The sequence below is a fragment of the Somniosus microcephalus genome, chromosome 33 (assembly GCF_052327205.1).
Source record: "Somniosus microcephalus isolate GS21.2 chromosome 33, FLI_Smic_1.0, whole genome shotgun sequence".
Taxonomy (NCBI): domain Eukaryota; kingdom Metazoa; phylum Chordata; class Chondrichthyes; order Squaliformes; family Somniosidae; genus Somniosus; species Somniosus microcephalus.
Window position 1 is genome coordinate 35,791,309 of NC_141019.1, and position 24,092 is coordinate 35,815,400.

Below are 24,092 nucleotides of genomic sequence, written 5' to 3' on the forward strand. Positions count from 1 at the left end.
GTGCCTGCGACAGAGGAGGGACAGAAGACCGCTGGGAAGACTCTCCCAAAAGCTGGGCGGCTAGTCCGTGAAGCATTGCGGATCGCGCACGCCGGCAGTGTTGGCGTGAAACGGCTTCGCTGCCGTTACAGTGTCGACACAGTCCGAACCCGGAGTCGGCTGACCGGGAACGAAACGGAACGGGACTCCCCTCGACGGAAGGAGTTCTCGCTGCGCTCCGCTTTCGGAGCAGTCCGGGCTAATTTCTCGCGCGGCGGCAAAAAAAAACCCGCCTCTCCGATCCTGCAGCGCGACCGGTCGCCACCGGACCTAGACCCTGCTCATCGAACGTGCTGCGGGAGAGGGGCGGGGTGCGCGAGTGGGTGGGCATGGGGGAGAGACGAGCGCGATCGCGCCGCGCTTGCGACCGACACGCTCGGTCGAGGCGCGCTCGGGTGCGAGGTTAAGTCGGGGCAAGGCAAAGCGGGGTCCGGTGCTGGTTCCCACCGCGGGCGGCCCTCTCTCCACTCTCCCTGACGTAAGAAAACTACTAGGCACTTGGTCCAAGCGTTAAACAAAGCTTTAATCAACTGTTGTACAACATGGAGGTCTAGTTGTGTCCTTCACTAGTTCCCGTTAAGAATGTCCTGCGCAAGCTGGGCCCGTGCCCGAGTATTTATACTCTCCCTGGACAGCGCCACCCGCAGGCCGCTCAGTATTATTTCATGAGTCTTTCTTTCATGAATGACTGATTCATGTCACTCCCCGTCGGAGGGAGGGCGGAGATTGCTGTCCTCACATGACCTGGAGTCTGGTCACTGTTAACGCGAGGGGTGGGGTGGGGGGCAAGTTCCATTGCGCTTTCAACGTGCTGCTTGGCGTCTGTTGCGCGCCTCTGCTCACTGCCTGCGAGTGTCGATGATGGCTTCCGCTGCTTGATGTCCGTTGATGTCCGTCTTTATGGTTTACAGAGTAATTCCACCGAGCTGGCGGAGGGAGCGCGGGCTGGAGCGCCGGCACCGCTGTATCGTAACCCTGTCTCCGTCCAGCGCGAGTTTGGTCGAATTGACCCTTGTTTGTTCTTCTGTATCTTGCAAGATAAAGGTGTCGGCCACAGTTCAGTGGGTCTCTCTCACTCTCTCTCTCGCCTCTGAGTCAGAAGGTCATGAGTTCGAGCCTCACTCCAGAGACTCGAGCTCCGTAATCCAGGCCGACACTCGGCAGTACTGAGGGAGCGACACACTGTCGGAGGGGCGGTACAGAGGGAGCGACGTACTGTCGGAGGGGCAGTACACAGGGAGCGACGCACTGTCGGAGGGGCGGTACAGAGGGAGTGACGCACTGTCGGAGGGGCGGTACAGAGGGAGCGACGCACTGTCGGAGGGGCGGTACTGAGGGAGCGACGCACTGTCGGAGGGGCGGTACAGAGGGAGTGACGCACTGTCGGAGGGGCGGTACAGAGGGAGCGCCGCACTGTCGGAGGGGTGGTACACAGGGAGCGACGCACTGTCGGAGGGGCGGTACAGAGGGAGCGACGCACTGTCGGAGGGGCGGTACAGAGGGAGCGACGCACTGTCGGAGGGGCGGTACAGAGGGAGCGCCACACTGTCGGAGGGGCGGTACTGAGGGAGCGACGCACTGTCGGAGGGGCGGTACAGAGGGAGCGGCGCACTGTCGGAGGGGCGGTACAGAGGGAGTGACGTACTGTCGGAGGGGCGGTACAGAGGGAGCGCCACACTGTCGGAGGGGTGGTACAGAGGGAGCGACGCACTGTCGGAGGGGCGGTACAGAGGGAGCGCTGCACTGTCGGAGGGGCAGTGCTGAGGGAGCGCCGCACTGTCAGAGGGGCAGTACTGAGGGAGCGCCGCACTGTCGGAGGGGCGGTACTGAGGGAGCCCCGCACTGCCGGAGGGGCAGTACTGAGGGAGCGCCGCACTGTCGGAGGTGCCGTCTTTCAGATGAGACGTTAAACCGAGGTCCTGTCTGCCCTCTCGGGTGGACGTATAAGATCCCACGGCCACCATTTCGAAGAAGAGCTGGGGGGAGTTCTCCCCGTTGTCCTGGGGCCAATATTTATCCCTCAACCAACATCACTTAAAAAAAAAAAAAAACCAGATCTGGTCATTATCACATCGCTGTTTGTGGGAGCTTGCTGTGCGCAAATTGGCTGCCGCGTTTCCTTCATTACAACAGTGACCACACTTGGAAAAGAGAAAGTACTTCATTGGCTGTAAAGTGATTTGGGACGTCCTGAGGTGGGGAAAGGCGCTGGAGAAATGCGCTCTGAAATTTTTGTTTTCTAACCTTTTATCGCATGAGCGGTCTGAGTGGAGGGGAGGGGAGGGCGGGTGCGGGGAAAGGGGTGATGACCACGTCCAGTCTGACGGAGAAGCTCCCTTTGACCAGCAGCTGCCCGGGGTGCGGGGTTTGACCGGCCGTCCAGGGTTTACGATATTGGACCCGGTACTCATCCCTCGAAGGGCGGTCGCTTAAATGATCGAATGCGTTCGCGTTCCTCGTTCCTTCTGCCTCCCCTTCACCCGTCTCTCTCTTGTGAATCGCCCCCCCCCTCCCTCCTCTGCAGAAGAGAAGCTGGACATGGACAGTGCCGAGTGGGAGGACGTCCACGTGATCACCGGCGCGCTGAAGATGTTCTTCCGGGAGCTACCCGAGCCACTGTTCCCCTACGACGCTTTTGAAGACTTCGTGTCCTCAATCAGTAAGTGAAGTGCCGCTCCCTGCCCTAGTCCGAGTGAGCGCGGTTACACAGAGTGATTCCCCCCCCCTCGCCTTGTCTGAATGGGCAGAGAGCGAGCGTGATTGCACAGAGTGGTCCTTGGTTTAACGTCTCATCTGAAAGATGGCCCCTCCGACAGTGTGGCACTCCCTCAGAACTGCCCCTCCGACAGTGTGGCGCTCCCTCAGTTCCCCCCTCCGACAGTGTGGCGCTCCCTCGGTACTGTCCTTCCGACAGTGCGGCGCTCCCTCGGTACTGCCCCTCCGACAGTGCAGCGCTCCCTCATTACCGCACCTCTGACAGTGCGGCGCTCCCTCAGTACTGCCCCTCTGACAGTGTGGCGCTCCCTCAGTATAGCCCCTACGACAGTGCGGCGCACCCTCAGCACTGCCCCTCCGACAGCGCAGCACTCCCTCAGTACTGACCCTCCGACAGTGTGCCGTTCCCTCGGTAATGTCCCTCCGACAGTGCGGCGCTCCCTTGGTACTGCCCCTCCGACAGTGCAGTGCTCCCTCGGTACTGACCCTCCGACAGTGCAGCGCTGTCTCGGTACTGACCCTCCGACAGTGCAGCGCTGTCTCAGTACTGGCACCGAGAGTGTCAGCCTAGATTTTGTGCCCAAGCCTCTGCAGTGAGACTCTTACCCACGACCTACCAACTGAGCTAAGGCGGACACATTAAGTAGGGACCATGAGCAGTAACCCTGGCTGATTTCCCGCACCCTCCCCTCAATTCCTAACTCAAGGGGACAAAGGCAAATTACACACCATCTGTGATCTGTTAACTCAACACCAGTCTGAGACCTGGGCAAGGCAAGGATTAGTCACTAGGGGTCACAGTCTCAGGATAAGGGGTCGGCCATTTAGGACTGAGATGAGGAGGAATTTCTTCACTCAGAGGGCGGTGAATCTTTGGAATTCTCTGCCCCAGAGGGCTGTGGAGGCTCAGTCGTTGAGTATATTTAAGGCTGAGATCGATAGACTTTTGGACTCTCGGGGAACCGAGGGATATGGGGATCGGGCGGGAAAATGGGGTTGAGGTCGAAGATCAGCCGCGATCTGATTGAATGGCGGAGCAGGCTCGAGGGGCCGAATGGCCGACTCCTGCTCCTGTGTCTTGTGTTCTTAAGTTCTTAAATGCACAGATTTACATCGAATGTACAGCACAGAAACAGGCCATTCGGCCCAACTGGTCCATGCCGGTATTTATGCTCCATGAATCTTGTCATCCATGTGGAAATGATTTATGAAATAAAACTGGGCGGCCTGCGGGTGGCGCTGTCCAGGGAGAGTATAAATACTCGGGCACGGGCCCAGCTTGCTCAGGACATTCTTTCACAGGAACTAGTGAAGGACACAACTAGACCCCCATGTTGAAAAACAGTTAATTAAAGCCTTGTTTAATACTCAGAGCAAGTGCCTAGCAGTTTTTTTACGTCAATTTAATCAGCTGTTTTTCAACATGGAGGTCTAGTTCTGTCCTTCACTAGTTCCTGTTAAAGAATGTCCTGAGCAAGCTGGGCCCGTGCCCGAGTATTTATACTCTCCCTGGACAGCGCCACCAGCAGGCCGCCCAGTATTAATTCATAAGCCTGGTCCTGCTCCTACTTCTTGTGTTCTAATTCTGTGTTAGATTTCAGGAGATGGTTCTATTCACAGGGATTAGTGGAGACCTCGGGAACAGGCTGCCAGCTAGGAGTCCTTCAAGAGTAAATTGGGCCTGTTCCTGGCTGGGGTGGAGATCAGCTCTTACAGAAGGTAAGTACTGCAGGAAATACAGGGACAGAGTGATCTCCTGGACGAGTTTCGATCGCCTAGATGGGCCGGAGAGGAATTTCCCAGATTTTTTCTCCCAAATTGGCCATTGGGTTTTTTATCTGGTTTTTCGCCTCTCCCGGGAGATCACATGGGTTCGGGTGGGCTGGAGAGTGAAAGTAGATTTGAGGTTAGGATCAGATCAGCCATGATCTTATTGAATGGCGGAGCAGGCTCGAGGGGCCGATTGGCCGACTCCTGCTCCTATTTCTTATGTTCTTATGTTCACCACTCTCTGGGTGAAGAAATTCCTCCTCAGCTCTGTCCTAAATGGCTTACCCCTTTATCCTTAGACTGTGACCCCTGGTTCTGGACTCCCCGACCATCGGGAACATCCTTCCTGCATCTAGTCTGTCCAGTCCTGTTAGAATTTTATAAGTTTCAATGAGATCCCCTCTCTGAGATCCTGTCACTCACAACATCAGAGGGCCCAGTCAGCGAGGAGGCGATTGATCGAGCCTTCGGTCGCCTGAGGAAGAGAGTGTTTGAAGACCAGGACCTCAGACCCAGCACTAAGATTCATGTCATTCTTCCCACCTGAAAGATTGGAAGTCCGGCAGCTTCCTTCTACCAAAACACGGTCCGAGGAGACGTGCCTTCCGGCCTCCAACGGAGATCCAAACGACTGCATCTATTCTTAGTCCGCTTCCCCTTTAATGCATCCACGTTATTCGCCTCAACCACTCCAGGGGTACGATGGCATGGTGGCTGCGTTACTGGACTAGTGATCGAGGAAGACCTGGACTAATAGATCGCGAAACATGAGTTCAAAATCCCACCACGGCGGCTGGGGTTATTTAAATTCAGCTCATTAAGAACCAAATGTAATATTTCCAAGTTTGCTGACGACACGAAACTTAGGTGGGACTGCGAGTTGTGAGGAGGATGCAAAGAGGCTTCAAGGCGATTTAGACAAGCTGAGTGAGTGGGCAAATACATGGCAGATGCAGTATAACGTGGATAAATGTGAAGTTATCCACTTCAGTAGGAAAAACAGAAAGGTAGAGTATTATTTAAATGGTGCTAGATTGGGAAATGTTGATGTACAGAGGAACCTGGGTGTCCTTGTATACCAGTCACTGAAAGCAAACTTGCAGACGCAGCAAGCAGTTAGGAAGGCAAATGGTATGTTGGCCTTCATTGCAAGAGGATTTGAGTACAGGAACAAGGATGTCTTACTACAGTTGTACAGGGCCTTGGTGAGAACACACCTGGAGTACTGTGTGCAGTTTTGGTCTCCTTACCTAAGAAAGGATATACTTGCCATAGAGGGAGTGCAGCGAAGGTTCACCAGACTGATTCCTGGGATGGCAGGACTGTCGTATGAGGAGGGATTGGGTCGACTAGGCCTGTATTCACTAGAGTTTAGAAGAATGAGAGGGGATCTCATTGAAACGGATAAAATTCTGACAGGGCTAGACAGACTGGATGCAGGGAGGATGTTTCCCCTGGCTGGGGGGGGGGGTCTAGAACGAGGGGTCACAGTCTCAGGATACGGGGTAGGACATTTAGGACTGAGATGAGGAGACATTTCTTCACTCAGAGGGTGGTGAACCTGTGGAATTCTCTACCACAGAAGGCTGTGGAGGCCAAGTCACTGAATATAGTTAAGAAGATAGATAGATTTCTGGACACATCAAGGGGTATAGGGAGAGAGCGGGAATATGGTATTGAGATGGAGGATCAGCCATGATCGTATTGAATGGCGGAGCAGGCTCGAAGGGCCGAATGGCCGACTCCTGCTACTATTTTTATATGTTTCTAAGTAAAAAGCTGGCATCGGTAACGATGACCGTGAAACTACCAGATCATCGTAAAAATCCATCTGGTTCACTAATGTCCTTCAGGGAAGGAAATCTGCCGCCCTTACCCGGTCTGGCCGATATGTGACTCCAGACCCACAGCAATGTGGTTGACTCTTAACTGCCCCCTGAAATGGCCCAGCAAAACACTCAGTCGTACCAAACCGCTACGAAGTAGTATCACGGGACTGCAGCGGTTCAAGAAGGTGGCTCGCCACCACCTTCTCGAGGTCAACTAGGGATGGGCAATAAATGCTGGCCTTGCCAGCGACGCCTACATCCCGTGAGCGAATTAATATGGTCGCCAGTTCCACATTCTCACCACTCTCTGGGTAAAGAAGTTTCTCCTGATTTCCCCATTGGATTTATCAGTGACTATCTTATATTGATGGCCCCTAGTTCTGGTCTCCTCCCACAAGTGGAAACATCTTCTCTACGTCTACCCTATCGAACACTTCATAATTTTAAAGACCTCTATCAGGTCACCCCTCAGCCTTCTCTTTTCAAGAGAAAAGAGCCCCCAGCCTGTTCAGCCTTTCCTGATAGTTATAAACCTCTCAGTTCTGGGATCATTCTGGTAAATCTTTTTAGCACCTTCTCCAGTGCCTCTATATCCTTTTTGGAATATGGCGACCAGAGCTGTGCGCAGTGCTCCTAGTGTGGTCTAACCAAGGTATATGGAGACCAGAACTGTGCACTGTGCTCCAAGTGTGGTCTAACCAAGGTATACGGAGACCAGAACTGTGCACAGTGCTCCAAGTGTGGTCTAACCAAGGTATATGGAGACCAGAACTGTGCACGGTGCTCCAAGTGTGGTCTAACCAAGGTATATGGAGACCAGAACTGTGCACAGTGCTCCAAGTGTGGTCTAACCAAGGTATATGGAGACCAGTACTGTGCACAGTGCTCCAAGTGTGGTCTAACCAAGGTATATGGAGACCAGAACTGTGCACGGTGCTCCAAGTGTGGTCTAACCAAGGTATACCGAGACCAGAACTGTGCACGGTGCCCCAAGTGTGGTCTAACCAAGGTATATGGAGACCAGAACTGTGCATGGTGCTCCAAGTGAGGTCTAACCAAGGTATACGGAGACCAGAACTGTGCACAGTGCTCCAAGTGTGGTCTAACCAAGGTATATGGAGACCAGAACTGTGCACGGTGCTCCAAGTGTGGTCTAACCAAGGTATATGGAGACCAGAACTGTGCACAGTGCTCCAAGTGTGGTCTAACCAAGGTATATGGAGACCAGTACTGTGCACAGTGCTCCAAGTGTGGTCTAACCAAGGTATATGGAGACCAGAACTGTGCACGGTGCTCCAAGTGTGGTCTAACCAAGGTATACCGAGACCAGAACTGTGCACGGTGCCCCAAGTGTGGTCTAACCAAGGTATATGGAGACCAGAACTGTGCATGGTGCTCCAAGTGAGGTCTAACCAAGGTATACGGAGACCAGAACTGTGCACAGTGCTCCCAGTGTGGTCTAACCAAGGTATATGGAGAGCAGAACTGTGCACGGTGCTCCAAATGTGGTCTGACCAAGGTATATGGAGAGCAGAACTGTGCACAGTGCTCCAAGTGTGGTCTAACCAAGGTATACGGAGACCAGAACTGTGCACAGTGCTCCAAGTGAGGTCTAACCAAGGTATACGGAGACCAGAACTGTGCACAGTGCTCCAAGTGTGGTCTACCCAAGGTATACAGAGACCAGAGCTGTGCACAGTGCTCCAAGTGTGGTCTAACCAAGGTATATGGAGACCAGAACTGTGCACGGTGCTCCAAGTGTGGTCTAACCAAGGTATATGGAGACCAGAACTGTGCACGGTGCTCCAAGTGTGGTCTAACACAGGTATATGGCGACCAGAACTGTGCACAGTGCTCCAAGTGTGGTCTAACTAAGGTATATGGAGACCAGAACACTGCACGGTGCTCCAAGTGTGGTCTAACCAAGGTATACGGAGACCAGAACACTGCACGGTGCTCCAAGTGTGGTCTAACCGAGGTATATGGAGACCAGAACTGTGCACAGTGCTCCAAGTGTGGTCTAACCAAGGTATATGGAGACCAGAGCTGTGCACAGTGCTCCAAGTGTGGTCGAACCAAGGTATACGGAGACCAGAACTGTGCACAGTGCTCCAAGTGTGGTCTAACCAAGGTATACGGAGACCAGAACTGTGCACAGTGCTCCAAGTGCGGTCTAACCAAGGTATATGGAGACCAGAACTGTGCACAGTGCTCCGAGTGTGGTCTAACCAAGGTATACGGAGACCAGAACTGTGCACAGTGCTCTAAGTGTGGTCTAACCAAGGTATACGGAGACCAGAACTGTGCACGGTGCTCCAAGTGTGGTCTAACCAAGGTACATGGAGACCAGAACTGTGCACAGTGCTCCAAGTGTGGTCTAACCAAGGTATATGGAGACCAGAGCTGTGCACAGTGCTCCAAGTGTGGTCTAACCAAGGAATATGGAGACCAGAACTGTGCACAGTGCTCCAAGTGTGGTCTAACCAAGGTATATGGAGACCAGAACTGTGCACAGTGCTCCAAGTGTGGTCTAACCAAGGTATACGGAGACCAGAACTGTGCACAGTGCTCCAAGTGCGGTCTAACCAAGGTATATGGAGACCAGAACTGTGCACAGTGCTCCAAGTGTGGTCTAACCAAGGTATACGGAGACCAGAACTGTGCACAGTGCTCCAAGTGTGGTCTAACCAAGGTATACGGAGACCAGAACTGTGCACGGTGCTCCCAGTGTGGTCTAACCAAGGTATACGGAGACCAGAACTGTGCACAGTGCTCCAAGTGTGGTCTAACCAAGGTATACGGAGACCAGAACTGTGCACAGTGCTCCAAGTGTGGTCTAACCAAGGTATACGGAGACCAGAACTGTGCACGGTGCTCCAAGTGTGGTCTAACCAAGGTATACGGAGACCAGAACTGTGCACAGTGCTCCAAGTGTGGTCTAACCAAGGTATACGGAGACCAGAACTGTGCACAGTGCTCCAAGTGCGGTCTAACCAAGGTATATGGAGACCAGAACTGTGCACAGTGCTCCAAGTGTGGTCTAACCAAGGTATACGGAGACCAGAACTGTGCACAGTGCTCCAAGTGTGGTCTAACCAAGGTATATGGAGACCAGAACTGTGCACGGTGCTCCAAGTGTGGTCTAACCAAGGTATACAGAGACCAGAACTGTGCACAGTGCTCCAAGTGCGGTCTAACCAAGGTATATGGAGACCAGAACTGTGCACAGTGCTCCAAGTGTGGTCTAACCAAGGTATACGGAGACCAGAACTGTGCACAGTGCTCCAAGTGCGGTCTAACCAAGGTATATGGAGACCAGAACTGTGCACAGTGCTCCAAGTGTGGTCTAACCAAGGTATATGGAGACCAGAACTGTGCACAGTGCTCCAAGTGTGGTCTAACCAAGGTATATGGAGACCAGAACTGTGCACAGTGCTCCAAGTGCGGTCTAACCAAGGTATATGGAGACCAGAACTGTGCACGGTGCCGGTTGATCGACGGGCTGAATGGGCCTTCTTCCGTGCTGTTATGATAAAGTAGAGGCAGAGAGAGAGTGTTTCCACTTGTGGGGAAGAACAAAACTAGAGGCCATCAATATTGGACAGTCAGCAAGAAATCCAATGGGGAATTCAGGAGAAACTTCTTTACCCAGAGAGCGGTGAGAATGTGGAACTCGCTACCACAGGGAGTGGTTGAGGCGAATAGTACAGATGTATTTAAGGGGGAAGCTGGATGAACATGAGGGAGAAAGGAATCGAAGGATATCATAATCATAGTCAACTTTATTGTCATTGTTCGTGCACAAGTGCAGTACAACGAAATGTCGGCTTGCGGCTCCCGAGAGTGTACATTTAGATTAAGACATTTAAACATTCAACGTACATTTGGCTTGTTATACATTAACATAACCATAATAATGTGCATTGGCAGATGTGCAGGCTTTAGTGTTTATTTGTGGAGTTCAGTTGGATGACAGCCCTGGGAAAGAAGCTGTTCCTAAATCTGGTCGTTCGGGTGCGAATGCATCTGTAGCGTCTCCCAGATGGCAGGAGGGCGAACAGACTGTGGCTGGGGTGGGTAGGGTCTTTGATGATGGTCCGTGACCTCCGTAAACAGCGTTTCTGGTATATGTGCGCTATGGTCGGTAGCCGGGTGCCGGTAATGCGTTGGGCAGTTTTGACTACCCGCTGCAGGGCTTTCCGGTCATAGTAGCTACAGCTGCCATACCATACTGTGATACAGTTCATCAGGATGCTCTCTATTGTGTAGCGGTAAAAGTTAGAGAGGATCAGGGGTGACAGGTTACATCCCTTCAGCCTCCTTAGGAAATATAGGCGCTGCTGGGCCTTCTTCACCAGAGAGGAGGTATTGAGGGACCAGGGGAGGTCTTCCGTGATGTGGACTCCGAGGAACTTAAAGCTGTCCACCCTTTCCACCACAGCCCCATTGATGTGGATGGGGGTGTGACTTCCGCCTTTGGACTTCCTGAAGTCCACAATGATTTCTTTGGTTTTCTTGATGTTAAGGGCCAGGTTGTTATCGGCGCACCACTTCACGAGATGCTGGACCTCCTCCCTGTAGGCTGACTCATCGTTGTTGGTGATCTGGCCTACTACCGTGGTACCATCCGCAAACTTGATGATGGTGTTGGAACCATGAACAGCCACACAGTCGATGATGATTGGGTGAGATGGAGTAGGGGTGGGAGGAGGCTGGTGTGGAGCATAAACACCGGCATGGACCAGATGGGCCGAATGGCCTGTTTCTGCGCTGTAAATACTGTGTAATGTCTAACCCATTCTCCATACGGGTATCAGTCCTGTTCTTCCTCCCCAGTCTCCCCTTGCTCTCTTCACTTTTTAACAATTCTTGGCTTTAGCAAGGAAGCTGCACTAAACCAAACACTGGTTCGGCCTCAGCAGCGGTATTGTATCCCAATTCTGGGCACCGCACTTTAGGAAAGATGTCAAGGGCCTTGGAGAGGGTGCGGAGGAGATTGACCAGAATGTTACCAGGGGATGAGGGACTTCAGTGACGTGGAGAGACTGGAGAAGCTGGGATTGTTCTCCTTAGAGCAGAGAAGGTTAAGGGGGAGATTGACCAGAATGGTACCAGGGGATGAGGGACTTCAGTTACGTGGAGAGACTGGAGAAGCTGGGGTTGTTCTCCTTAGAGCAGAGAAGGTTAAGGGGGAGATTGACCAGAATGGTACCGGGGGATGAGGGACTTCAGTGATGTGGAGAGACTGGAGAAGCTGGGATTGTTCTCCTTAGAGCAGAGAAGGTTAAGGGGGAGATTGACCAGAATGGTTCCAGGGGATGAGGGACTTCAGTGATGCGGAGAATCTGGGGTTGTTCTCCTTCGAGCACATTAGGGAGGAAGGAATAGAGGGATATGGTGATAGGGTGAGATGAGGCTGGAGGTACGGGAGGAGGCTTGAGTGGAGCATAAACACCAGCACGGACCAGTTGGGCCGAATGGCCTGTTTCTGCGCTGTAAATTCTCTGTAATTGTCACCTCTCAGTTCTGGTACTATCCTTGCAAATCTTTCTTGCACCTTCTCCAAAGGCTGGGGCGAGTTAGCTTTTACATCGACTATATATAACGACTGCTGCCTAACACGTGTCGACACGTGTGAGGTTTTTTCACCCCTCTCTCTGTCCCCGCTGCACTGCACTGCAATCCTGTCTGCCGGTTCACAACCTGCAGGCAGTGAAGCCACTTCGACACCTCCCAGACAGACCTCGGTGTGAGAGCACAGGTGAGAACGGCTCAACTCACCACATATCACTTTGTACGTGCGAGCTCAGTCTTGCGCTGGACGCTTGGAGCCCTGCGCACAGTTCTGGTCTCCATATCACACACTTGGAGCAGTGCGCACAGTTCTGGTCTCCATATCACACACTTGGAGCACTGTGCACAGTTCTGGTCTCCATATCACACACTTGGAGCACTGTGCACAGTTCTGGTCTCCATATCACACACTTGGAGCACTGTGCACAGTTCTGGTCTCCATATCACACACTTGGAGCACTGTGCACAGTTCTGGTCCACCCTATCACACACTTGGAGCACTGCGCACAGTTCTGGTCTCCATATCACACACTTGGAGCACTGCACACAGTTCTGGTCCACCCTATCACACACTTGGAGCACTGCGCACAGTTCTGGTCTCCATATCACACACTTGGAGCACTGCGCACAGTTCTGGTCTCCATATCACACACTTGGAGCACTGTACACAGTTCTGGTCCACCCTATCACACACTTGGAGCACTGTGCACAGTTCTGGTCTCCATATCACACACTTGGAGCACTGTGCACAGTTCTGGTTTCCATATCACACACTTGGAGCACTGTGCACAGTTCTGGTCCACCCTATCACACACTTGGAGCACTGTGCACAGTTCTGGCCTTCATATCACACACTTGGAGCACTGTGCACAGTTCTGGTTTCCATATCACACACTTGGAGCACTGTGCACAGTTCTGGTCTCCATATCACACACTTAGAGCACTGTGCACAGTTTTGGTCTCCATATCACACACTTGGAGCTCTGTGTACAGTTCTGGTCTCCATATCACACACTTGGAGCACTGCGCACAGTTCTGGTCCACCCTATCACACACTTGGAGCACTGTGCACAGTTCTGGTCTCCATATCACACACTTAGAGCACTGTGCACAGTTTTGGTCTCCATATCACACACTTAGAGCACTGCGCACAGTTTTGGTCTCCATATCACACACTCTCCCTCGCTGTGTATTCAGGAGGCGACGATCAGAAGGGTCGGGGTTGTGTGGGTGCACTTTCCTAATTTAAATTTTTATTCTTTGTAGAAATCGTTGATTCTTCCGAGCGTCTGGAGAACATTAAACGCCTGGTGCTGAATCTGCCAAGACCCAACCGGGACACCATGAACACCATATTTAAACATATGAAAAAGTAAGTGACAAACTTTTCACTTCTCTGTAAGACTGTCCCCTCCCACTCCCGTATCCCTCTGCACTGTCGGAGGGGCGGTGCTGAGGGAGCGCCGCACTGTCGGAAGGGTGGTACTGAGGGAGCGCCGCACTGTCTGAGGGGCGGTGCTGAGGGAGCGCCGCACTGTCGGAGGGGTGGTGCTGAGGGAGTGCCGCACTGTCGGAGGGGCGATACTGAGGGACGCCGCACTGTCGGAGGGGCGGTACTGAGGGAGCGCCGCACTGTCGGAAGGGTGGTACTGAGGGAGCGCCGCACTGTCTGAGGGGCGGTGCTGAGGGAGCGCCGCACTGTCGGAAGGGTGGTACTGAGGGAGCGCCGCACTGTCTGAGGGGCGGTGCTGAGGGAGCGCCGCACTGTCGGAGGGGCGATACTGAGGGAGCGCCGCACTGTCTGAGGGGCGGTGCTGAGGGAGCGCCGCACTGTCGGAGGGGCGATACTGAGGGAGCGCCGCACTGTCTGAGGGGCGGTGCTGAGGGAGCGCCGCACTGTCGGAGGGGCGGTACTGAGGGAGCGCCGCACTATCGGAGGGGCGGTACTGAGGGAGCGCTGCACTGTCGGAGGGGCAGTACTGAGGGAGCGCCGCACTGTCGGAGGGGCGATACTGAGGGAGCACCGCACTGTCTGAGGGGCGGTGCTGAGGGAGCGCCGCACTGTCGGAGGGGCGATACTGAGGGAGCGCCGCACTGTTGGAGGGGCAGTGCTGAGGGAGCGCCGCACTGTCGGAGGGGCGATACTGAGGGAGCGCCGCACTGTCGGAGGGGCGGTACTGAGGGAGCGCCGCACTATCGGAGGGGCAGTACTGAGGGAGCGCCGCACTGTCGGAGGGGCAGTACTGAGGGAACACGGCACTGTCGGAGGGGCAGTACTGAGGGAGCACCGCACTGTCGGCGGGGTGGTACTGAGAGAGCGCTGCACTGTCGGAGGGGCAGTACTGAGGGAGCACCGCACTGTCGGAGGGGCAGTATTGAGGGAGCGGTGGGGGGTTGGGGGGAGTTCTCCCCTGTGTCCTGGGGCCAAAATTTATCCCTCAACCAACATCACTAAAACAGCTGATCTGGTCATTTATCACATTGCTGTTTGTGGGAGCTTGCTGTGCTCAAATTGGCTGTCGCGTTTCCCACATTACGACAGTGACCACACTTCAAAAGAAAGAGGTACTTGATTGGCGGGGAGTGCTTTGGGACGTCTTGAGGTGGGTGAAAGGGGCCGGGTATAACCGCGAGTTCTTCCTATATTTTCTTCAACTGACCTGGATTTTATTTCCCCCCCCCACCTCCGCTAACCTTAGGGTGGCGGACCATTGCCAGGTGAACCGCATGACGGCCCAGAGCATGGCCATCGTCTTCGGCCCCACCCTCCTGCGGCCAGAGAAGGACTTCCTCAACATGGCGGTGCACATGGTCTACCAGAACCAGATCGTGGAGCTGATCCTAATGGAGTACGACGCCATCTTCGCCTCCCTCAAAGAGCCCCTCTGACGGCAGATTCGCTGCCCCGTCGCCTTCTCGTCCCCGCCCCAACGCAGGACTCTGTACAGGGAATCTGAGCCAGGCCCCCAGCGTATCTCGAGGAACAGCTCTCGAGCCCTCCGACAGTATTCTGAGCCAATGCGGGGGGAACGGCGGGTTACGCACCCCGCGGTGTTTTCCCACCGCCGCCTCCCTCTCTCCTCGTGCGCAGCTGCTGCCTCCGCGCCGCTCTCGACGGGTCGTTTCCCGATCATCTGTTTTTAGGAACAGCACCTCATCTTCTGATTCGGCACTTTACAGACTTCCGGACTCAATATCGAGTTCAACAATTTCAGATCATAACCTCTGCCCCCTATCATATCCTTTTGGTTTGTCTTTTCCTTTTTCCTCTCTCTCCCACATGGCAACTGTCTCTCATTCTGTCAGCGCATTTCACACTTCATCTAGAGCCATCCATTGTTTTTTTTACCTGTCCTATTACCATCTCGTCTCGCCTTGAATATCTCTTCACCTCCCACTGACCTTCCCTTTTGTTCTTTCATCCCCTCCCCCATTTCCCAGCCCCCTAACTTGCTTTTTAATCCGTTTCATTTCCTGCTTTTTTTTCTCAGTTCTGAAGAAGGGTTTCGACCCGAAACATAGAAGGTAGGAGCAGCAGTAGGCCATTCGGCCCCTCGAGCCCACTCCGCCATTCAATGCGATCATGGCTGATCATCCAAATTCAGTACCCTGTCCCTGCCTTCTCCCCATATTCCTTGATCCCTTTAGCCTTAAGAAATATATCTAACTCCTTCGTGAATATATTTAATGAATTGGCCTCAACTGTCTTCTGTGGTAGAGAATTCCACAGGTTCACCACTCTCTGGGTGAAGAAATTCCTCCTCATCTCTGGCCTAAATGGGAGGCACGGTGGCATAGTGGTTAGCACTGTTGCCTCACAGCGCCAGGGACCTGGGTTCGAATCCAGCCTCGGGCGACTGTCTGTGTGGAGTTTGCACATTCTCCCCGTGTTTGCGTGGGTTTCCTCCGGGTGCTCCGGTTTCCTCCCACAGTCCAAAGATGTGCGGGTTAGGTTGATTTGGCTATGATAAAATTGACCCTTAGTGTTAGGGGATTAAATACGTGGGGTTACGGGGATAGGGTGAGATATGTGTTGGTGTAGGGGTTACGGGGATCGGGTGGGATATGTATCGGTGCAGGCTCGATGGGCTGAAATGGCCTCTATCTGCACTGTGGGGATTCTGTGATTCTGTGAAATGGTTTACCCCTTATCCTTAGACTGTGACCCCCTGGTTCTGGACTCCCCGGCCATCGGGAACATCCTTCCTGCATCTAGTCTGTCCAGTCCTGTTAGAATTTTATAAGTTTCAATGAGATTCCCTCTCATTCTCCTAAACTCCAGCGAGTATAAACCTAATCGACCCAATCTCTCCTCATACGTCATTCCTGCCATCCCAGGTATCAGTCTGGTGAATCTTCGCTGCACTCCTTCCATGGCAAGAACATCCTTATCAGATAACGTTAACTCTGTTTCTCTCTCCACGGATGTTGCCTGGCCTGCTGGGTTTTTCCAGCGTTTTGTGTTGTTATCTGTTTTTAGGTCTTGGTTGAGGGAGTGAGTATTGACCCGAGGACTCCCCTCCTGCTTCTCTTCGAAATAGTGGCCTTTTACGTCCACCTGAGAGAGCAAACGGGGGCCACAGAGGCGAGAGAGAGAGCGCTACCCAATGGGCCACAGCCCGTCACGTTGCACTTTGAGACGCTCCGAAGAGACGCGACTGGCACCGGAGTCCAAAGGCGGAGATTTCCTCTTCAGTCTTTCACCCACTAGTGGGGTTGCGATCTGAAGCAATGTAATGTTACCCCTTTGCAGCCTGATCAGGGGGCGACTTTTCTGGGTGAATTGAACAGCTGGGGTTTGGCCTCTGCATTAAGAGTGAGATTTGCAGACAAGAAGGGCAGTACTGAGGGAGTGCCGCACTGTCGGAGGGGCAACACGGAGGGAGCGCCGCACTGTCGGAGAGGCAGTACTGAGGGAGCGCCGCACTGTCGGAGGGGCAGTACTGAGGGAGCGCCGCACTGTCGGAGGGGCAGTACTGAGGGAGCGCCGCACTGTTGGAGGGGCAGTACTGAGGGAGTGCCGCGCTGTCGGAGGGGCGGTACTGAGGGAGTGCTGCACTGTCGGAGGGGCAGTACTGAGGGAGCGCCGCACTGTCGGCGGGTCAGTACTGAGGGAGCGCCGCACTGTCGGCGGGTCAGTACTGAGGGAGCGCCGCACTGTCGGAGGGGCAGTACTGAGGGAGCGCCGCACTGTCGGAGGGGCAGTACTGAGGGAGCACTGCACTGTCAGAGGGGCAGTCTTTCGGATGAGACGTTAAACCGAGGTCCCGTCTGTTCTCTGAGGTGGACATCAAAGATCCCAAAGCCACTATTTCGAAGAAGAGCAGGGGGGGAGTTCTCCCCGGTGTCCTGCGGACAATATTTATCCCTCAACCAACATCACTTAAAAAAAACCAGATGATCTGGTCATTTATCACATTGCTGTCTGTGGGAGCTTGCTGTGCGCAAACTGGCTGCCGCGTTTCCTACATTACAACAGTGACCACACTTCAAAAAAAGTACTTCATTGGCTGTGAAGCGCTTTGGGACGTCCTGAGGTGGGGAAAGGCGCTGGAGAAATGCAAGTCTTACTTTTCCTTCTATCCTGAGATTGGCGAACTCAATCCACACTGGGGCCTCCTGATCTTTACAGCTTCGGGAAGGGTTTCCATGCGGGATCAGAAGGCTACGCTTCCGCCTTGCTGTTTAGGGCTCCCGAGCGACCGACTGGAGGGGGCTTCAGGGTTGCAGGGTAGCTGCGGGGAGGGAGAGGCTGCGTAGGCTGAACAGAGACTGTGAGAAGCTGGTGTGGGGAGTGGGACAAGGTGGAGTGCAATACGCACAGGATCTCTCTACTTGCTGATCTGTAAGGGGATTTTTACACACGCGCACATACCTCTGCTTTGCTCGCCTTGCCTTGATCTAGTCGTCCCACGTGGTCTGACAGTTCACAGCATCCCTATGGCGTCACCACTGACCACACGCTGAAAACCACCTTCATATTTTCCTCTGTCAATTTACCTCTCCTTCCTCGCCACCACACTGTCCCCATCACACACTCCCAGGGCAGGTAAAGCACAGGTTTAGATACAGAGTAAAGCTTCCTCTACACTGTCCCATCAAACACTCCCAGGGCAGGTACAGCACAGGTTAGATACAGAGTAAAGCTCCCTCTACACTGTCCCCATCAAACACTCCCAGGGCAGGTACAGCACGGGTTAGATACAGAGTAAAGCTCCCTCTACACTGTCCCATCAAACACTCCCAGGGCAGGTACAGCACGGGTTAGATACAGAGTAAAGCTCCCTCTACACTGTCCCATCAAACACTCCCAGGGCAGGTACAGCACGGGTTAGATACAGAGTAAAGCTCCCTCTACATTGTCCCATCAAACACTCCCAGGGCAGGTACAGCACGGGGTTAGATACAGAGTAAAGCTCCCTCTACACTGTCCCATCAAACACTCCCAGGACAGGTACAGCACGGGTTAGATACAGAGTAAAGCTCCCTCTACACTGTCCCATCAAACACTCCCAGGGCAGGTACATCACGGGGTTAGATACAGAGTAAAGCTCCCTCTACACTGTCCAATCAAACACGCCCAGGGCAGGTACAGCACGGGTTAGATACAGAGTAAAGCTCCCTCTACACTGTCCCATCAAACACTCCCAGGACAGGTACAGCACGGGTTAGATACAGAGTAAAGCTCCCTCTACACTGTCCCATCAAACACGCCCAGGGCAGGTACAGCACGGGTTAGATACAGAGTAAAGCTCCCTCTACACTGTCCCATCAAACACTCCCAGGGCAGGTACATCACGGGGTTAGATACAGAGTAAAGCTCCCTCTACACTGTCCCATCAAACACTCCCAGGACAGGTACAGCACGGGTTAGATACAGAGTAAAGCTCCCTCTACACTGTCCCATCAAACACTCCCAGGACAGGTACAGCACGGGCTTAGATACAGAGTAAAGCTCCCTCTACACTGTCCCATCAAACACTCCCAGGACAGGTACAGCACGGGTTAGATACAGAGTAAAGCTCCCTCTACACTGTCCCATCAAACACTCCCAGGACAGGTACAGCACGGGTTAGATACAGAGTAAAGCTCCCTCTACACTGTCCCATCAAACACGCCCAGGGCAGGTACAGCATGGGTTAGATACAGAGTAAAGCTCCCTCTACACTGTCCCATCAAACACTCCCAGGGCAGGTACATCACGGGGTTAGATACAGAGTAAAGCTCCCTCTACACTGTCCCATCAAACACTCCCAGGACAGGTACAGCACGGGTTAGATACAGAGTAAAGCTCCCTCTACACTGTCCCATCAAACACTCCCAGGGCAGGTACAGCACGGGGTTAGATACAGAGTAAAGCTCCCTCTACACTGTCCCATCAAACACTCCCAGGGCAGGTACAGCACGGGGTTAGATACAGAGTAAAGCTCCCTCTAGATATTATATATAAAGAATGGGAACTATTTATTTATATTCTTGACTGTCACCAGTAAGCATGATGGAGTTTCTGCCCTTGGTAATGAAAAACCGGCCAATCGCGAGTCTCCAGATTCTGATCTTTCACCTAGCATCGCAGGCAGAGGAGGGTGGGGGGTGGGGGGTGGGGGGAAAGGGACAGGTACTGTCAGTGTCCCCACTATGTGCGCCTTTGTCTACGTCTGCGTGCGTGTGCGCGCGCGCGCGCAAGCATCAGATCACCAGACTGTCGTATTTATCCGAAATAAATGCAGCGCGCGGTGGGGGGAGGGGAGTGGAGGAGGGGGTCTCGCGGCACAGCGTAGAGGTGGACGCGAACACTTCTCCGAACCCCAGCGGGAACAGGTTGTCTTCATTCACCGCCCTCCCCACCGCCACCAGATTGCAGCCACGAGCTCGGGGTGCCTCGTCTCCCGGTGAACCTTTCTCGAGTCTCTCTCGCGCTCCGCCTCCCGAGAGCGTTGCATTATATTAAAAAGGGAGTTCTACATATACCTCCGTGTGTTTTTTGTGAAACTGTAGTTCCTTCGGCGCTCGGACTATGCCTTTTGTACTTGGCTGTAAATATAGGAACGTGTGAAAATTCAGGGGGAAAAATGTATTGAAGTTTTTTTTAATATAGAATATATATTTTACACCTGTCGACTGAAAGCATTTGCACAATAAACAAAAAGGCTTTTCTACGTATGAAGTTATATATTCATTCACCGAGTCCCTAAATCTTTCTGCCTTTCATTCTTTCTCTCCCTTTCACGCTTTCTCTCTCACTTTCTTTCTCTATCTTTCTCACTCAGTTCAGTTCAGTTCAGTTCAAATGCTTTATTGGCATGAAAGTTTACAGAGAACCATATTGCCAAAGCTTACATAGCAAAAAGGTACAGTTTTCCAACATTCTGTAGGTGTCAATCGATTTGACATTTGTTGGGTATATACAATATTACTTTTAAACAATATTAATTTTAAACAGTCTTTCTACTTCATTTGGTACGTTCAATATTAATTTTAAACAGTCTTACTTTTAAACAGTCCTCAGGTTGTGACATGTTGTTACATATTTAGCCCCAAGGTATGGTCTGTCTCCTTCTCCTAGGACTAATCTCAATTTTGACAGATCATCCAATTCCTTGAAATCTGGGGTTGTTTGGCTTAGCTTGTTGAATAATATGTTTCTTGATGTGTTGAATTTTTCGCATTTTAGGAGGAAATGCATTTCTGTTTCAACCTCGCCAGCCAGACATTGATCGCATATTCTATTCTCTCTAGGCTGATTCTATTCTCTTCTCTCTTTCTCTTCCTTCCTGTCTTCCTTCTATCTTTCTCTCTATCTTACTTTCTGCCTGTCTTCTTTTATCCCTTTCTGCTTTCTGAAGAACTGGCGGTGCATATCAAATCCCTGGGACTTCCCAAAAATCCGTCACGGAAAAACAACGGGTTACTTCCGAAGTGCAGTTGTTGCTCTCCGAAAGGGTCGGCCCTGCCACGCCAGTCTGTGAGCCGGCGTGGCTCCTCGCCTCCCCTCCCCAGTCGTGCTTTCCCCCAAAGCGCCCCTCGACTCCGTAGGAGGGCGAAAGGTCGAGCAGGCCTCGCTCTCGGTGAGGTCAGAACCGTGGACGCTACGCACCTCCCACCTTCCGTTGGCCAGTGCGGCCAGACCTCGCACCTGACACCGGGCGGGACGCACCCCCCTCACTTGCCCCCCCACACCAATCCCCGCAGTGGCTGGAAGAGGTGGGCAGGGAAAGTACACACAGGAAGATGTGTGGTCCGTAGGCTGGGCGGCCGGTTTCCGCAGTGTGGGGTTGAAACATCTTGCCTGCCATCGGACTGAGGTCGGTCGCTATTAGCAGAGAATTGCGATAGTCACCAGGCAGGTCGAGTGCCTTTCTTTAAAATATACATAATGGGGTCAGTGGAAAGTCGATCGATTGTGGTGGATGGGTCTCGCAAGAGCAACAGGGGCACAGGAACCGGAAAGGCCATTCAGCCCCCCTCGAGCCTGTTACATTAGGAACAGGAGGAGGCCATTCAGCCCCCCTCGAGCCTGTTACATTAGGAACAGGAGGAGGCCATTCAGCCCCCTCGAGCCTGTTACATTAGGAACAGGAGGAGGACATTCAGCCCCCCTCGAGCCTGTTACATTAGGAACAGGAGGAAGCCATTCAGCCCCTCGAGCCAGTTACATTAGGAACAGGAGGAGGCCATTCAGCCCCCCTCGAGCCTGTTACATTAGGAACAGGAGGAGGCCATTCAGTCCCCCTCGAGCCTGTTACATTAGGAACAGGAGGAGGCCATTCAGCCCCCCGTCGAGCCTGTTACATTAGGAACAGGAGGAGGCCATTCAGCCCCTCTCGAGCCTGTTACATTAGGAACAGGAGGAGGCCATTCAGCCCCCTCGAGCCTGCTCCACCATTCAATCAGATCGTGGCTGATCTGTATTTTAACTCCATCTGCCCGCCTCGGTTCCATATCGCTCGAGCCCCTTACCCAACAAAAATCTATCGATCTCAGTTTTGAAAGCTCCAATTGACCCCCAGTCCTCACAGCTTTTTGGGGGAGAGAGTTCCAGATTTCCACTACCCTTTGTGTGAAGAAGTGCTTCCTGACAGCACCCCTGAACGGCCTGGCTCTAATTTTAAGGTTCTTCCCCCCCCCAGCTTGTTCTGGACTCCCCCCACCAGAGGAAATAGTTTCTCTCCCTATTGACCCTATCGAATCCTTTAACCATCTTAACCACCTCGATCAGATCAACCCCTTAATTTTCTACATCCGAGGGAACACAAGCCTAGTCTGTGCAATCTGTCCTCGTAATTTAACCCCTTTTAGCCCCCGTGGTATCGTTCTGGTGAATCTGTGCTGCTGCCCCCTCCAAGGACAATATATCCTTCCTGAGGTGAGGGGCCCGGAACTGAACGCAGCGACTCCAGACGGACTTTATACAACTGAAGTATAACTTCCACCGCTTTTATATTCCAGCTCCCTCAATCAGCATCACTGAAACATTGATAATCGATTCGAGTACAGGAGCAAGGATGTCTTGCTGCAGTTGTACAGGGCCTTGGTGAGACCACACCTTGAGTATTGTGTGCAGTTTTGGTCGCCTTATCTGAGGAAGGACGTTCTTGCCACGGAGGGAGTGCAGCGAAGATTCACCAGACTGATACCTGGGATGGCAGGAATGACGTATGAGGAGAGGTTGGGTCGATTGGGCTTGGAGTTTAGAAGAATGAGAGGGGATCTCATTGAAACTTATAAAATTCTAACAGGACTAGACAGACTAGATGCAGGAAGGATGTTCCCGATGGCGGGGTGTCCAGAACCAGGGGTCACAGTCTAAGGATAAGGGGTAAGCCATTTAGGACTGAGATGAGGAGGAATTTCTTCACCCAGAGAGTGGTGAACCTGTGGAATTCTCTACCACAGAAGGCAGTTGAGGCCAATTCATTAAATATATTCAAGAAGGAGTTGGATATATTTCTTAAGGCTAAAGGGATATGGGGAGAAAGCAGGGACAGGGTACTGAGTTTGGACGATCAGCCATGTCTCATTAAATGGCGGAACAGGCTCGATGGGCCGAATGGCCGACTCCTCCTATCTTCTATGTTGCAGTTTGCGGGAGCTTTGCGGCGCGCAAACTGGCTAGCCGCGTTTCCCTGCGTTACAAGAACGACTGACTACACTTCGAAAGCTTGACGAGATGCAGCGGGTGTTTGATTTAACTCGCACCTTCCCTCCCTGTGGGAATGTGGGATTGTGCTCGGGTTTCAGCTCCGGCACAGCGGACCGCCAGATTCTCGAACGGCTTTCGTGCGAACTAGGTGGGACGGCGAGTTGTGAGGAGAACGCAAAGAGGCTTCGAGGCGATTTAGACAAGTTGGGTGAGTGGGCAAATACATGGCAGATGCAGCACGGTGGCATAGTGGTTAGCACTGTTGCCTCACAGCGCCAGGGACCCGGGTTCGAATCTGGCCTCGGGTGACTGTGTGGAGTTTGCACATTCTCCCCGTGTTTGCGTGGGTTTTCTCCGGGTGCTCCGGTTTCCTCCCACAGTCCAAAGATGTGCGGGTTAGGTTGATTGGCTATGATAAATTGACCCTTAGTGTTAGGGGGATTAAATACGTGGGGTTACGGGGATAGGGTGGGATATGTGTTGATGTAGGGGTTACGGGGATCGGGTGGGATATGTGTCGGTGCAGGCTCGATGGGCCGAAATGGCCTCTATCTGCACTGTGGGGTTTCTGTGATTCTGTGAAATGTGAAGTTATCCACTTCGGTAGGAAAAACAGAAAGGCAGAGTATTATTTAAATGGTGATAGATTGGGAAATGCTGATGTACAGAGGGACCTGGGTGTCCTTGTATACCAGTCACTGAAAGCAAACATGCAGGTGCAGCAAGCAGTTAGGACAGCAAATGGTTTGTTGGTCTTCATTGCAAGAGGATTCGAGTACAGGAGCAAGGATGTCTTACTACAGTTATACAGGGCCTTGGTGAGACCACACCTGGAGTATTGTGGACAGTTTTGGTCTCCTTACCTAAGAAAGGATATACTTGCCATAGAGGGAGTGCAGCGAAGGTTCACCAGACTGATTCCTGGGATGGCAGGACTGTCCGTATGAGGGGAGATTGGGTCGACTAGGCCTGTATTCACTAGAGTTTAGAAGAATGAGAGGGGATCTCATTGAAACGTATAA

The 24,092-nt window shown here is 52.8% G+C and overlaps 1 protein-coding gene across 2 annotated transcripts in view; it reads left to right on the forward strand.

The window, feature by feature from the left end:
* arhgap9 (Rho GTPase activating protein 9) overlaps positions 1–15,610 on the forward strand; it is a 109,901-nt gene extending 94,291 nt beyond the window's left edge. For both annotated transcript variants that reach the window (XM_085973048.1, XM_085973049.1), the window contains 3 exons: positions 2,564–2,698; positions 13,194–13,299; positions 14,627–15,610. In XM_085973048.1, coding sequence (XP_085829174.1) covers positions 2,564–2,698; positions 13,194–13,299; positions 14,627–14,816 — 431 coding nt within the window. In that variant the 3' untranslated portion in view covers positions 14,817–15,610. The remainder of the gene's footprint in view (positions 1–2,563; positions 2,699–13,193; positions 13,300–14,626) is intronic.
* Positions 15,611–24,092: the final 8,482 nt, after the last annotated feature.